Source organism: Molossus molossus, unplaced genomic scaffold (assembly GCF_014108415.1).
Source record: "Molossus molossus isolate mMolMol1 unplaced genomic scaffold, mMolMol1.p scaffold_m16_p_10, whole genome shotgun sequence".
Classification (NCBI taxonomy): domain Eukaryota; kingdom Metazoa; phylum Chordata; class Mammalia; order Chiroptera; family Molossidae; genus Molossus; species Molossus molossus.
Genome location: NW_023425345.1, coordinates 29,695,030 through 29,708,539, shown reverse-complemented (window position 1 = coordinate 29,708,539; position 13,510 = coordinate 29,695,030). Strand labels below are relative to the sequence as shown.

At 35.8% G+C, this 13,510-nt stretch overlaps 1 protein-coding gene across 3 annotated transcripts in view; it reads right to left on the bottom strand.

The window, feature by feature from the left end:
* PIK3C2G (phosphatidylinositol-4-phosphate 3-kinase catalytic subunit type 2 gamma) overlaps positions 1-9,432 on the bottom strand; it is a 272,104-nt gene extending 262,672 nt beyond the window's left edge. For 2 of the 3 annotated variants that reach the window (XM_036251349.1, XM_036251350.1), the window contains exons 1-3: positions 8,794-9,432; positions 6,346-6,428; positions 2,953-3,110 (exon numbers count right to left, since the gene is read on the bottom strand). In XM_036251349.1, coding sequence (XP_036107242.1) covers positions 2,953-3,110; positions 6,346-6,428; positions 8,794-9,432 — 880 coding nt within the window. Of the gene's footprint in view, positions 1-2,952; positions 3,111-6,345; positions 6,429-8,789 lie in introns of all 3 variants that reach the window. The other variant, XM_036251351.1, reaches the window with a different exon arrangement.
* Positions 9,433-13,510: the final 4,078 nt, after the last annotated feature.

Here is a 13,510-nt window from a genome sequence, read left to right as displayed (position 1 = left end):
ATCCTCTGATGGGAGCCTCCAGAAATGCTTATTCCAGTAGCACCTCAAGAACCTCACTTTCACTGGAGACAGAGGAATTCAATTTTCTGGCAACACCTGTGGGCTCACGAGAAACTGTTACCTCTTCTTAAAGAATTTAAATCTGGGCCTTTTCCATAATGAGAGTTAAATTTGGAGCAGGTATATCTTCTTATGACCTGTGTATAGGACAGGGCAAACATATTAATTACTGATCGTCTGCTTGTTTTATCGTCTGGTGAATCACCTTTCTCTCCTCTCAATCTCCAACCTGCCTCACCTAATCCTTAGCTCAGAATACCTAGATACCTCATTTTAACTTTTTGTCTCTAAATTTCATGTGTGTGGGGTCTCTCTCTGACTCTCTCATGTATTTGGGGGTCCCATATGTACATATGTCATTAAATTTGGTTGCTTTCTTTTATCTTTTTCACATTGATTTGATTATTAGACTAGCCAAAAGAATGTACAACGGCATAAGTTTCTTCCTTTCTCACACAGTTTTAGCATCAAGAATATCTTAAAGTGAAAACATTTAAAATACCATTTGACCTTTTGTTATCTGACTAAAACCGGGAAAAACAGAGACTTCCTATATACAGCTACCATTCTTCATTCTGAGCTAGTTTCCTGCAAATTCCAGGAAGCAGGAAGGGAGACAGACAGTCTATCCATTAGCATAAAAACAAATCAAAACAAAACAAAATAATAGAACTCTCCATACTTTTCCATTAAAGCTCCCCTCTCCCCACCCACACACATTTATGTTGAATTGGTATTAAAACATTTACCTCTGGGAATTCAGCAGGTGATTTTTTTTTTATCCTCACCGAAGGACATTTTTCCATTTTTTGTTCAGACAGAGTGGGAGGGAGAGAGAGAGGAAGAGAAAGAGAAACATCGACGTGAAAGGGACACATCGAGTGGCTGCCACCTGCACCACCCAACCAGGATCGGGGACAACTGCAACCGAGGTACGTGCCCTTAGCAGGAACTGAACCCGGGTCTCTCTGGACTGCAGGCCAATGCTCTAACTGCTGAGCCAAACCGTCCAGGGCTCAGCAGGTAATTTATTACTCAGTAACTCCTATGAATGTGCAAACAAGCCTTGTCTTTTCTTTCTGATTTGTCTATTGTCAGCAAAGTCACAGCACCTGCCCTCCTTCAAAAATAAATAGAAAGACAAAAGTTTTCCTTTCAACAGTGGCATACGTTTCAATGAATATGTCCTTTCTCCTCCTCTAATTCTTCCTCCTTCCTCTCTACTTCACCTCCTCCTTGTTTTTCTTGCAAATAATTCTAATATCCTTCAAGACATAGACATCCTCCTTACCACTATACATCTCTAAAACTAAACACAATGACCTAATAACTTTACTGAAACTTCTCATAAAACTAAAGAATGGCCCTGGCTGGTGTGCCTCAGTTGGTTGGAGTGTTGTTCTGTATACCAAAAAGGTTGTGGCTTCAATTCCTGGTCAGGGCACATACCCAGGTTGTGGGTTTGATCCCCAGTTGGGACACTTATGGGAGACAACCCAATGATGTTTCTCTCTCACATCAATGTTTCTCTCTGTCTCTCTCCCTGTCCTGTCCTCTCTCTCTCTCAAATCAATAAGTAACATATTTTTTAAAAGTTTAAAAATAAAAAAAAGTAAAAAATGGACTTTGGCTTGCTCAACAAAAGGATATCTGCAGGGTGGGGGAGAGACGTTGGAAATTAAATATTGTAAATTGGAAGAACAGAAATGGTCTCCCTAGTTCACTATTATTCCCTTTTGCAGCAATTGAAGCCAATATGACCCAAGCCATTCTCATTGGATCAAGCAGCAGGACCACTGATCTTGGTTGTACAATCATAATCCTGCGTTTAGAAATTTGGAATTGGATCCAATAGAGAGATTGAAATATCTTTAGGGAGCTGGCCAAATAGCATTTAAGCTTGAGAGCTTGGCTTTTCATACATTCTGAAAAAGTAAGGAAAATGAGTCCACAGACAGCAAGAGAAACATGAGAAGCAATTATACAGACAGGAAATGAGGTGAGAGGCATACAGAAATTTTGGACTGCTTCTTTATCTGTATATTTCCAAATTTTGCTGAATTCCTACTCTTAAATTCTGTAATAAATCCTTCTACTCTTTAAAAATGTTTGTTTGTTTTTTTCTGCTTAAGCCAGCAGGAATTGGTTTCTGTTAGGTTCAAACCAGATGGCCGTATTAATATTCCAACATGCTGTTATATAGGTAGTCACCTGTACTCAAAGTAAAAGGCAAAATAATAATAATAATAAAATAATCAATGAAAAGACACTTCTTGGGTCATTATTGGTCAAGAAACAATAGTTGATATGTAGAAAATAGTAGCACCTAAATTTTGTTCAAAAATTAATGTTGTCTTGCAAAATAGTTGATTATAATAGTGAAATAAAATATTAAGCAACTTTAAAGACATTCTAAAACTTTAGAGAAATAAGAATTATCTGATGAGTTATAATGAAATACAGATCCCTGGGATTCATTCCCAGAGACTTTGAGTCAATTTGATTCAGTGATTATGCTGGCTGTACAGGGCTAACACAGTTCTATGCATCAGTGTCTATTCTACCTCACTATTTATATTTCAATGAAACAGGTGTTTCATTTATCTAGAATCTCTTTGAAATTTGTTTTTAATATGCTAAAAACTTGTTATATTTGCATTATTTTATAACAGGAAAATAAGGTTTCCTAGGCTGAACTATCCAAAGAAAGTTCTCCAAAACAATAGCTAAGCAAATGTTAACAAAACTTTTCTAGTTGTTTTCCTCCTACTTCACTTCAGGGCAAAATACTAGCTAATAATAATGCTTCCTGATTTTCATCAGTGGACTCAAGGCTAGGAAGCCTGTACCAGCTTTATGCAGATCTTTACGTTTATCTGCAAGGCTGCTTACCGTGTGGCATAAAATGAAGTAGCTGTGTTGAGTTATCAATACAAATATTTATATTAAACTTGGTCTCAGAAAAGAGTTGGTATGGAAATGCTGTCGTAGTGCTCCAGATCTTCCCCGAATTGGAATGCATGTCAGCTGCATGATAGGTTTCTCTGATTCTGAAAAATATGCATAAAAAGATTATTTAGGACGAGATGATAAGACACTTCATGCAAGGTTTTCTATAGAAAATTGAAAATACAAAACAATCAGCAGCTGATTTGTGGCACAGTGTTGTGAGCTAGGCCAGACTGGTCGAGATTACAACTATACCAAAAACACCGTAGAGGACTGTTCTTTAAACTTTTCCAAGAGCACCCATGTAAAGCAATTAAGAATACATTGTCGTTCATATGACATAAAATTTCACTCTGCACAATGAGTACTTGCTTTAGAAACCTGAACTCTTCCCACTGGTTTTTGTTCCTGTCAAACTTTTTGAAGCTGGAAGTTGCTTATCTTAATATAACAATTTGGGTAAACAAATTCTCTTGTTGGTCAAGGTGGTAAATAATATTTTTGGCTGTCCATTTACCTTACACTTTTGGATTTTACACATCTCTGAGTTTTACTTTAATAATTGAGCTCAAAAGTCACTTGTACATTCTGAACAATACCTTTTTGCTCAAATGAACCAGAGAATTGCAAAATAGTTTCTCCTTGGAGCCCAAAGCCTTGAGTTTGATCCTGGTTCTTCCATTTAGTAGTTTTATACTCAGAGGCAAGTTATTTGACCAGTTTCTTTGCACAGCTGAGAATATTTATATCTATAATAGTCCACACTTTCCCATGGTTTTGCTTTCTGTGGTTTTATTATCATTGTAATTAGCTAGTTAATATTAATAAAAGGAAGAAAGCAAAGGGAGCCCAGACATTATAAGCATGGTCACCTGGGTCGCTTCACCAGGAAGCTACAGCTTCATGCTCCCCAGGGAACCACCAGTCCATCCCTGCAGATGTGTGGGGGAAGGGATTGAACAAAGGGGAAGATGGGCACATGCACAGTGAAGTCAGGTGAGGAAGGGAAGGTGCTTCCCTGTCAGTCTAGCCTGGGGAACAATGGATTAGTGAAGAGGTGGACCCCACCAGAAGTGTGCACAGTCCTGGAAAGTTAAAATCCCCAAAGGAGCTTTCTCCCTTATGCTCCTCTGGCTCTTTTGCTCTGTCACCCGCCCTCACCCATGTGTTCTCCTGTTCGCTCTGCTTCGCCATCTGGCCTTAAGCAGCTGCATGGCTCTGTGAACCTCACACTCAATGGTCGGCAGATGGGAACACAAGCTAAGCTAACCAAATGCTGCACTGGACTGTGCTTTAATATGGAACAGAAACTCTGGGCACTAGCCCTAACTCGGGCCCTGCTGAAGACAAGACTGCACTTCTGCCATAGTGAAATGGACATATGTGGGAACTTAGAGGGGAATTCCCTTAATTTTACATCATCAATAAAGCTTTACATGAAACCTCATCCTCCTGTGAGGGGGTGCCCCAGGAAATTCTTTTCCTCCTGGAATCGCAAGAACTCCACTTCCACCAATAACAATTTCACTTACCTCAGTCAGACAGTCTGAGAATATTGAATTAAAAATTCCAGAAATAAACAACTTATACGTTTTAAATTGTGCATCCTCTGAGTAGGGTAATAAAATTCTACACTGCCTTGCTCCATCCCACCTGGGAAATGAGTCTCCCTTTGTCCAGGGATCCTCCGATAGTAACCTTCTCGGTTATCAGACCAACCCTTGGGTATTGCAGTACTTGTGTTCAAATAATTCTTATTTTACTTAATAATGTTCCCACAGTGGAAGAATGATGATGTTGGCAATTTGGGTATGACAAAAAGAAGCCATGAAGTGCTTCCTTTAAGTAAAAAGAGATATATGTATAGGAAAAAAACATAGTACATATAGAGTTCAGTACTGTCTGTGGTTTCAGGCATCCACTGGGGATCCTAGAACATATATCTATCGCTAAGGGGGGACTACTCTGCCACATTTTAGATTTAAGGTGTCAAGTTCCTAGTAAGTTGTCAGTTTGTTACTGTGAGTAGCTTATTCTTGAAGAATCAGTACTGATGTCTTTAAATATTTTTTATTGATTTTTTTTTTTTTTTAAAGAGAGAAGAAGGGAAAGATAGAAACTTCCATGTGAGAGAGAAACATCAATCTGCTGCCTCGTGCACACTTCCTACTGGGAACGAATCCTTAACCAGGGCTTGTGCCCTGACTGGGAATTGAACTGGGACCTCTCAGTCCATGGGGTGATGCCCAATCCACCGAGTCACACTGGTCAGGCATTGCTGATATCTTTAAAGACACTAATATAGGAATCTAAACTGTCATTTTAAATTTCTTCTGTGAACCAGAGCAAGACATTAAAGATTACATGTCTTTATGGAATTGACGTTTGCTTTGCACTTTTGTATGTATGCCTTTCAGCTCTTCCAATATGGTTATAAGTTTTTTAGGGCAGAGATCTTACTTTTTTGTTTGCTTGTTTGTACTACATTTGACTATTTCATGCATGGACTAGTTATTAGGCATTCTAATAGTCTTTAATTAGTAATTAAATAAATATTTCAAATATTTAATCCCAAATGATGATTTCGTAGGATGCTACTATAGCTAAAAAATACTCTAAATTTATTTATATGTGTATTTATTATATTTAAAACATTTATAAATTGATAAACTTCAAGAGAACTAAAATGCAAATGCATTAATTTTTCAAAACTTTTAGCTATAGAAGAGAGAAAGAATTATATAATTTTTAATTGCTAATGAGAATTTGGTCTTTAGAAAAGGCATCTCCCTTTATATTAGAAATTTATTTGTAGGTTAACAAAAAGGGGATCAGTGAAATGTTTTATACTATCCCTGGTGAAAAATTTGTTTTTCAATGAATAAACACTTCTGCATTTGTTCAAATTCTGGAATCGCATTCAAGGTAAGAATGAGTTATTAAGAGAAAGACACCTTCATCCTTCTAAATAGTAAATCCCTGGTGGAAAGGTTAAATCTATGCTACTATGGGACAGTCATAGGAGTTAGGCACTATGTCATTAAATGAAAAATTAATTCAGTGCAAATTAAACTACCAACAAATAGCTGGGGCAGGCCTGAAATGATAAAATATTCAACTTTAATCCTGTAAAAAAACCATAATTATTTGACTATAAACAACAAAAACAATACCAGAAGTTGATTAATGAACTAATTTGTCATAAATTTATACTTTTCATTGTGTTAAAGATTACAGAATATTTTATATGCTAAATTAATCAGTGTAGTGATGTTAAAATAGGCAAATTTATTTAGGTACAGAAATTTAAAAATTTAATGAAATAGTAACACTTACATTTTTACTTTGTCACAAAAGGAGGCCAGACTTGTATTACTGCCTTGAGGTACTTCAATTAGCTGAATGGAACAGCTTATCAGCTTAAAATAATAATTGTTAAATTAATATAGTTTGCTGTAGAGAAAAGATTAATTCAGTTGCACAATTTCTTGTTTTAAGAATTTATTTTTTTATTTTTATTTTTGAGATTTTAACTATTATTTTTTTTTTAATTTTTTTTAATTGATTTTAGAGAGAGAGGGAGCGAGAGGAAGAGAGAGATAGATACATTGATGAGAGAGAACATTGATTGGCTGCTCCCTAACAGGGATTGGGCCCACAATCTGGGCATGTGCCTTGACTGGGAATTGAACCAGCGACTGCCCGGTGCATGGGTTGACGCTCAACCAGAAAGCCACCCCGCTGGCCTATTTCTTAGATTTTTAATGAAGTTATACATATAGAAAATTGCACATATAATTAAATATATAATTTAAGTTTGAGGAATGTATACAGCCATTATATCAATATCCTAATCAAATATATAACATTTTAGTCACTTTAGCAAGTTCCTCCATATCTCCTTCTGTCAATCTGCACATCCATGTGGTAACTACAGTTAATTCAGATGCCTACCACCACGGATTGGGTGTATGTGCTCTTTTGTTTCTGACTCTTTTAAATTAAATGATATGTATTTTGTAATTTATCTGTGCTGTCACACATAAAAATAGTTTATTGTTGATTAGAAGTATACTAGTGCATGCACATGCCACAATTTGTTTATCTACCTTTCTCTTGATGAACATTTGGGTTAAGCTTTGAGGTATTGTAAAGAAATCTATTAACTGTCATGTGCAAATATTTATATGGCCATGCTTTATTTTTTGTGAATGAATTCATAAATGGCTCAGTAAGAGGGTGGGTATACGATTAACTTTAAATCATTTGCTTTATGTGTTTTGAATCTGTTATTAGATGCATCTACATTTAAATTTATTATGTTCTCCCAATTGACCCTTTTATCCTTATGAAATGACCCTTCTCTTTCTCTAATAAAACTCTTCACTGAACTGTACTTTTCCTGATATTAATAACCACACCAACTTTCTTTGGCTGATTGAGTGTTAAATCTTTTTATTTCTTTTACTTTCAACCTATCTGTGCTTTTGCTTCTGAAGTTTGTCTCTTGTAGATTGTAGTAAAGTATTTTTTATTTAGTTGGTCGATTTCTCCCTTTTATTTGGAATGCTTAGCCTATTCATATTTAGTGCATTTATGGATATTTTTGGATTTAAGACTGCCATGCTGATATTTGTTTCTTCTATTTTATTTTGTTCTTTCATTTCTTCTGTCTTTTTGATCATTCAACACTTTCCCTCTCTCAAGCATAGATGTCCTATAACTGTCTGTTGTCTTATGCCTAAAACCAGTGGCTCCATATGTTTTTTCTAACTTCATAGTTTCCAGTGGTAAGGAAAAGCTTAGTACTTGTTACATTGTCATGATCAACAGCAGATGTTCCTAAAATTCAATGACTTTCAATTCAGATTAGTTGAGTCGCTACCTCCTCTGCAGTGTCTCAGAAAAAATTAGTTGTTTCTTCTCCACTGAACTCATCCTGTTACTTTGCTCTGTTACCTTCTCTTGTTTGCAACTTACTTTGAGTAATATGGTATTCCTGAAATCAGGTATCCTGTAGCTTCTTTGGATTTGTTATGTCTAGTTTATCATGTATATTTTACGAATATGATAAATCGTTGTTGAGTAAGTGAAGAATCCTTTTGCCTTACCCTGTGTGTTATAGCTGCAATAGTGTTTCTTCTTTGTACTGTTTACTTCATTTCACTGTGTCCAGATTCAGCATAAGCAGAGAAATGTGCAAATACTGTACAAGAAACTCTATAGTTACTAAAATGATTGGAAAACTACTAATGAAACCATTAGGATGAATTGCACAATGATTACTTAATTTCCTATTCTTGGAATGATCCCAATAGAACTTGCCTGCCAAGCATATAATTTAGGAGCCTCTGAGTAAAGAGACATTACTTCTACTAATAGTAATCTAAAGTTTTAATTCATGATAGTGTGACTGAGAATATAAATGTAATGAAATTTATGTGTGTTTCTGTGTGTGCATAATAACACAATGAGACAGAAAATACGATCATTGAAACCTCCAACTCTGGTATTTTAATCTAATAAAATGTAAATACTATAACATTTTATTTATATTTGATGAAACTGGAACTTTAAAAATTATATTATAAAAATTTTATTGCTGTTTCCTCAGAAAATATCACTGATTCAGGAACATAGAATTAGCAAATACTAAATGATTTTTTCAAATGTAATATTAATACATTTCTCTATTTAGCATAGTTACCCTCATTACTAAGTTAATCCAGCATATTATTAAGTGATTTATATTTATATTTTTAGATCAACATATATGACACATACCTCTGTGCTCTTTGGCCATGAACTTTCCCCCATCCTGGGTAGGAAAGGTTCCACAGTACTTGTATTTCTATTTCTTTTATTCTCTTCTTTTGGCATAAAGTCAGTTGAGAAGGATGGATATATAGAGGAAATGTTACTTTGAAATCCTAAATGGTAGTTATTATTTTTATTTTCCAGTTCTTTTTGTGCATTAATTTGATCCGAACTAGTGGATGATGGAGCTAAAATATTGAATATGTAAACACCAGCATCATGGCATTTTCCTGTGGGGTTTCCCCAAGAGCTTTCTTTATTCATGATTTGAGGATTTGGTAGCGCAGATGGCCTAAAACCAATTACTGGTGTTTTCCTATCTTGGTGACAGGAGAGTTCTGAGCTTTTAGACGTAAATTCATTCAAGGATATTTGCTGCGTTTCCTCTAATGAATGCTTTGGTGTACTGGGCACAAAAATGGTGTTTTCTTCTATTTCACTCTGATAGAGTGGAATTTTATTATTGATTTCTTCTACTAGTTGATCAAAGCCCAGACTGACTTGGCTGGGAGAAAGCGACTGATTGGCAGAGTGCAATTCCTGGTGCTCCTGCAGCCCTTTGTGTGCTTCACTGGGATTTAGATCCACGTTCCAGCAATACGCCATCCTGTATTTTATGTAACTGAGAGGTTGACTCTGCTCCAAAGAGCTCCCTAACAGCATTAAAGAAGGCCGGAATTTTCCTAGGAAAAAAAAAGAAGCATAAAAGAAAACAAAAAGGTCTTTGATTAATTAATAATAAAAGCTTGCAAGAAAAAAGTATGATGAATAAATAAACACAATTGTTTTAAAGTTTCTTCTTAGCACAATTAACAGTTCCTTGAGTAATATGAAACTTCACCAAGGCTCACAACATTAACCTTCTGGGGGAATATTGATTTGTGAAACTCCTGTGACAGAAAAATGAGCTCAATTATGACAGGAGGTTCGTGAATCAATCCAAAGTCAATATTTCCCTTTGGATTCCTTTTGTTACTCAAGATCCACTTGCTATATCATCATTATTTTGCTATCTTCAGTCATCTAGCTAGCATGCTAGTCTCTTTCTTAGTAGATACACGTTTTCTTTATCAGTAGTTACTCAACACACAAACATGGTCTTAATTTTTCCTTCCCACCATAACCAATCATCTTGTCGATGGGTTAGACCCTTTCTTCTTCTCCCCAAAACTTTGTAAGAAGTTGCAAACTTCCTGCATCACTTCTCCAAAATGACTTCCATTAAGTTCACCAGTTAGCTACATGTCCATAAATTCAACTCACATCTCTTTATCTCTGCAACATTTGATTCCATTTGCCATACCTCTTATTTTAAAGTTTCTGTGTTCCTAGGATGGCTTTTCTGATTCTCTGTTCTCTAAGGACTCTTTTGATTGCTTTCTCTCAAAAACTCCTTTGCCTATTATTCATTTTCCGCATGGCTCTGACCAGAGCTTCTTTTCTTCTCAATTATTCTTTCCTTCTAAGTTATTGTATTCCTCCTGTGGTTTAAATTAACATTTGTATGTTGATGACTCCCACCTGGACCATTTTTAGTATTACCTACTCAATATCTCTTTTTAAATTTTCAAAATCTCCAACAGAAAGTCCAAAAATTAAATTATAATTCACACAAGAACCTGCTCCTATCCAGCGTACTTTGTGACAGAAAATGGCCTGCCCAGCCACTCAATTGGTTAGACCAGAAATCAGAGTTTCATCTTTGAATCTTTCCTCACCTTCATTCTTCTATATCCAATAAACCACTGGATCCTGTAGGACGACTTTCTTCCTCTCTCCATCAACCCCTGCCACAATGCTGGTCTAAAGACTTTATTTTCTCACCTGCAATGTTGTACTGTCTCTGAAACTGCTTCTATATTTTCTGCAACCTGTTCTTGTGCCCTATAAGCATTTTTAAATACTGTAAGGATATAGTTAAGAAACTAACCCAGTATCTTCCTAGGAAATATCTTTTCAGTGGTTTTTAACTGTCTTAAGATAACACCTATAACGTACGTATGTAAGACTTCTCTTTCCCATTAGATCATTAGATCACACTGTTCTTTCTCACTTATAACTCAGTACCTAGTACAGTGATACCTCGGTTCTCGAACATAATTCGTTCCAGGAGGACGGTCGAGAACCGAATTGTTCGAGAACCGAAGCAATGAAACCCAATAGGAAAGCGTGACTCTCTCCACAAAGCGTGACTCTCTCTCTGCACTCACACTGATGACGCGAGCAAGGCTCGCTGGGCCGAATGAACGCCATTCGGCTCAACTTGGCTCATCTCGGAAGTTCGAGTTCCAAATATTTGTTCGGATTCCGAGACAAAAGTTTCTCGAATCCTGATTTGGTCGAAAACCAAGGCGTTCGAGAACCGAGGTATCACTGTACTTTGCTTCATTCGGAGTTGTTACTCATTTGTACTTGTTGAACAGATGATCTAAGATAGGGAGGAAGGTGTCAATGGGGGAAAAAGGAGAAACATCTATAACAAAGGCAAATTAATAAAAATACTTATTAAAAAGAAAATTATAATTTAAAAATTTTATGCATTATAATTTATAAATTATAATTGAGTAAAAGAAATAAAATTGAAAAATATTTGTGTCACTTTTATATGGATTTATTAATTTAACAATTATATGGGTATGTGTTAAAGACAAAAAATGTTCAAAGGATAATTATAATAATATTTAACTATCAAATATTATTCTCTACCAATCTGTTTTGCAATGGCAATTGATTTTTATTATATTGGCACTAAAGGTTTACTTAGAATTTATAACCTTAAGCAATAAATAGATTTATTATACTCCACTCAAGAAATTGAACTGATAGATTTGTGAGAAATTTTTCAAGGGATGCAAATAAGTGTATAGAATAGAGTGTTTACCATAAAATTGATCTATAAAATATGATTTGAGCCTGGCTGGTGTAGCTCAGTGGTTGAGAAAACCCATACACCAGTATAATTCCTGGTCGGGACACATGGCCAGGTTGTGGGCCAAATCCCCAGTCGGAGGCGGCCAATCGATGTTCTCCCTCATTGATGTTTCTATCTCTTTCTCCCTCTCCCTTCCTCTCCCTCTAAAATCAATAAAGAAAAAAATGTTTAAAGATGATTCGAAACTATTGTAATTCATGGGTCACACAGATACATTATCTAGCCAGAATCCCTTTTTCAGGACTTGCTATTTTTTAATCTGCACGTTATTAGTGAAAGCTATGTTCCATTAAAGCAATTTATACTCCTTCATTTGTCTCTGCCATGGAACTCAGAATTTGTCAGCAGGTGTGACTTTGACAAGCAGAGTTAATATCCTGTTCCAGGCTTGCTTAGCCAAGTGTGCTCTGTCTTAAATACACTAAATGTGGCTGGCTATATAAAAGTGACTTTTACAGTTCTCAGCGTTTTCAAAATAACTGATTGAGTTTTTTAAATTATATTTTAATTTTGTAGAGCCATTACAGGAGGTCTTTAAAAAAGGTATCAGTCGTCTTGATGCCGAAGTTAATGATTCCTTTACATCATGCCACCTTGTTGCTGTTAATAATAATAGCTAACCTTTTTTGAGCACCTACTCTGTGCTACTGCTCGAAATACATGCACATACTTACATGTGTCAACAAATTCATTTCTCATTGCAACCGGTAGTAGTATTATTACCACTTTAACAAATGAAGAAACTGAAGCAAAGAAAGGTGACTCAACTTAGCCCAAGTCTCAGAATTTGTGTTTACCAATTTGTTTTAAACAGAAATTAAAAAGAGCCATATGGGTGATCATACCCTGTTCAAATGACATCTAGAGCATGCCTGGAGTTAAGCACTGACACACACGTTAACTCAGCTCAAACTATTGCTACCGAGAAGAGTTGAAAACTTCTCAGTTTTTATCAGTAACAATATTTTTTAAAGCATTTTGGCAGCACTAAAACTTGAAATGGGTTAAAATCCTGTCTAAAAAAATCTCATTATCATGAGATAAAGGAGAATGAAAAATACGTATTCATATTGAAAATGTAATAAAAACTAAACCTCTCCCAGATCCTTTTTTTTTTCAATATTAAATTTGTGATTTCAAGAAATTGTTCATCATTTTAAAGCTCATTACCATCACAATTAGAAACTGGGGTATTTCTTGGTTATAAATAAGCAGAAATGTTATTTACTGCCAGTTAGCAAATATCTACCCTCTGCATTATGAAATAGTGCATAAAATAATTAAAAGTCATATAACTTGACTGAGGCAGAACTGTACATACAGATTAGCAGCTATTAAGACATGATGGAGAGGTTATCAGTTCCTGATTTAAATAAGACTAAAACTATAGAAAATATGTGTGGTAAGAAGAGTAATGCCCCCACGCCCATATTCCCATGTCTTAATACCTGGACCCTGTGAACATATTCGGTTACACAGAAAAGAGGGATTAAGGATTGCAGATGGAATTGTTTCCTGCTCTGCTGATCTTAAAACAGGAAGTTTATCTGGGCGGGCTCAGTGTAATCACATGGATCTTTAAGAGTGGAAGAGGGAGCAGAAGAGAAGACTCGAGCAGTGTGATTTGAAAAGGACTCAACCCACTTTTGGTGACTTTCATGATGGAAAAAGGGGCCATGAGCCAAGGCACTCAGGCAGCCTTTAGAAGTTGGAAAAGGCAACAAAACAGATTTCCGCCAAGAAACCTCTAGA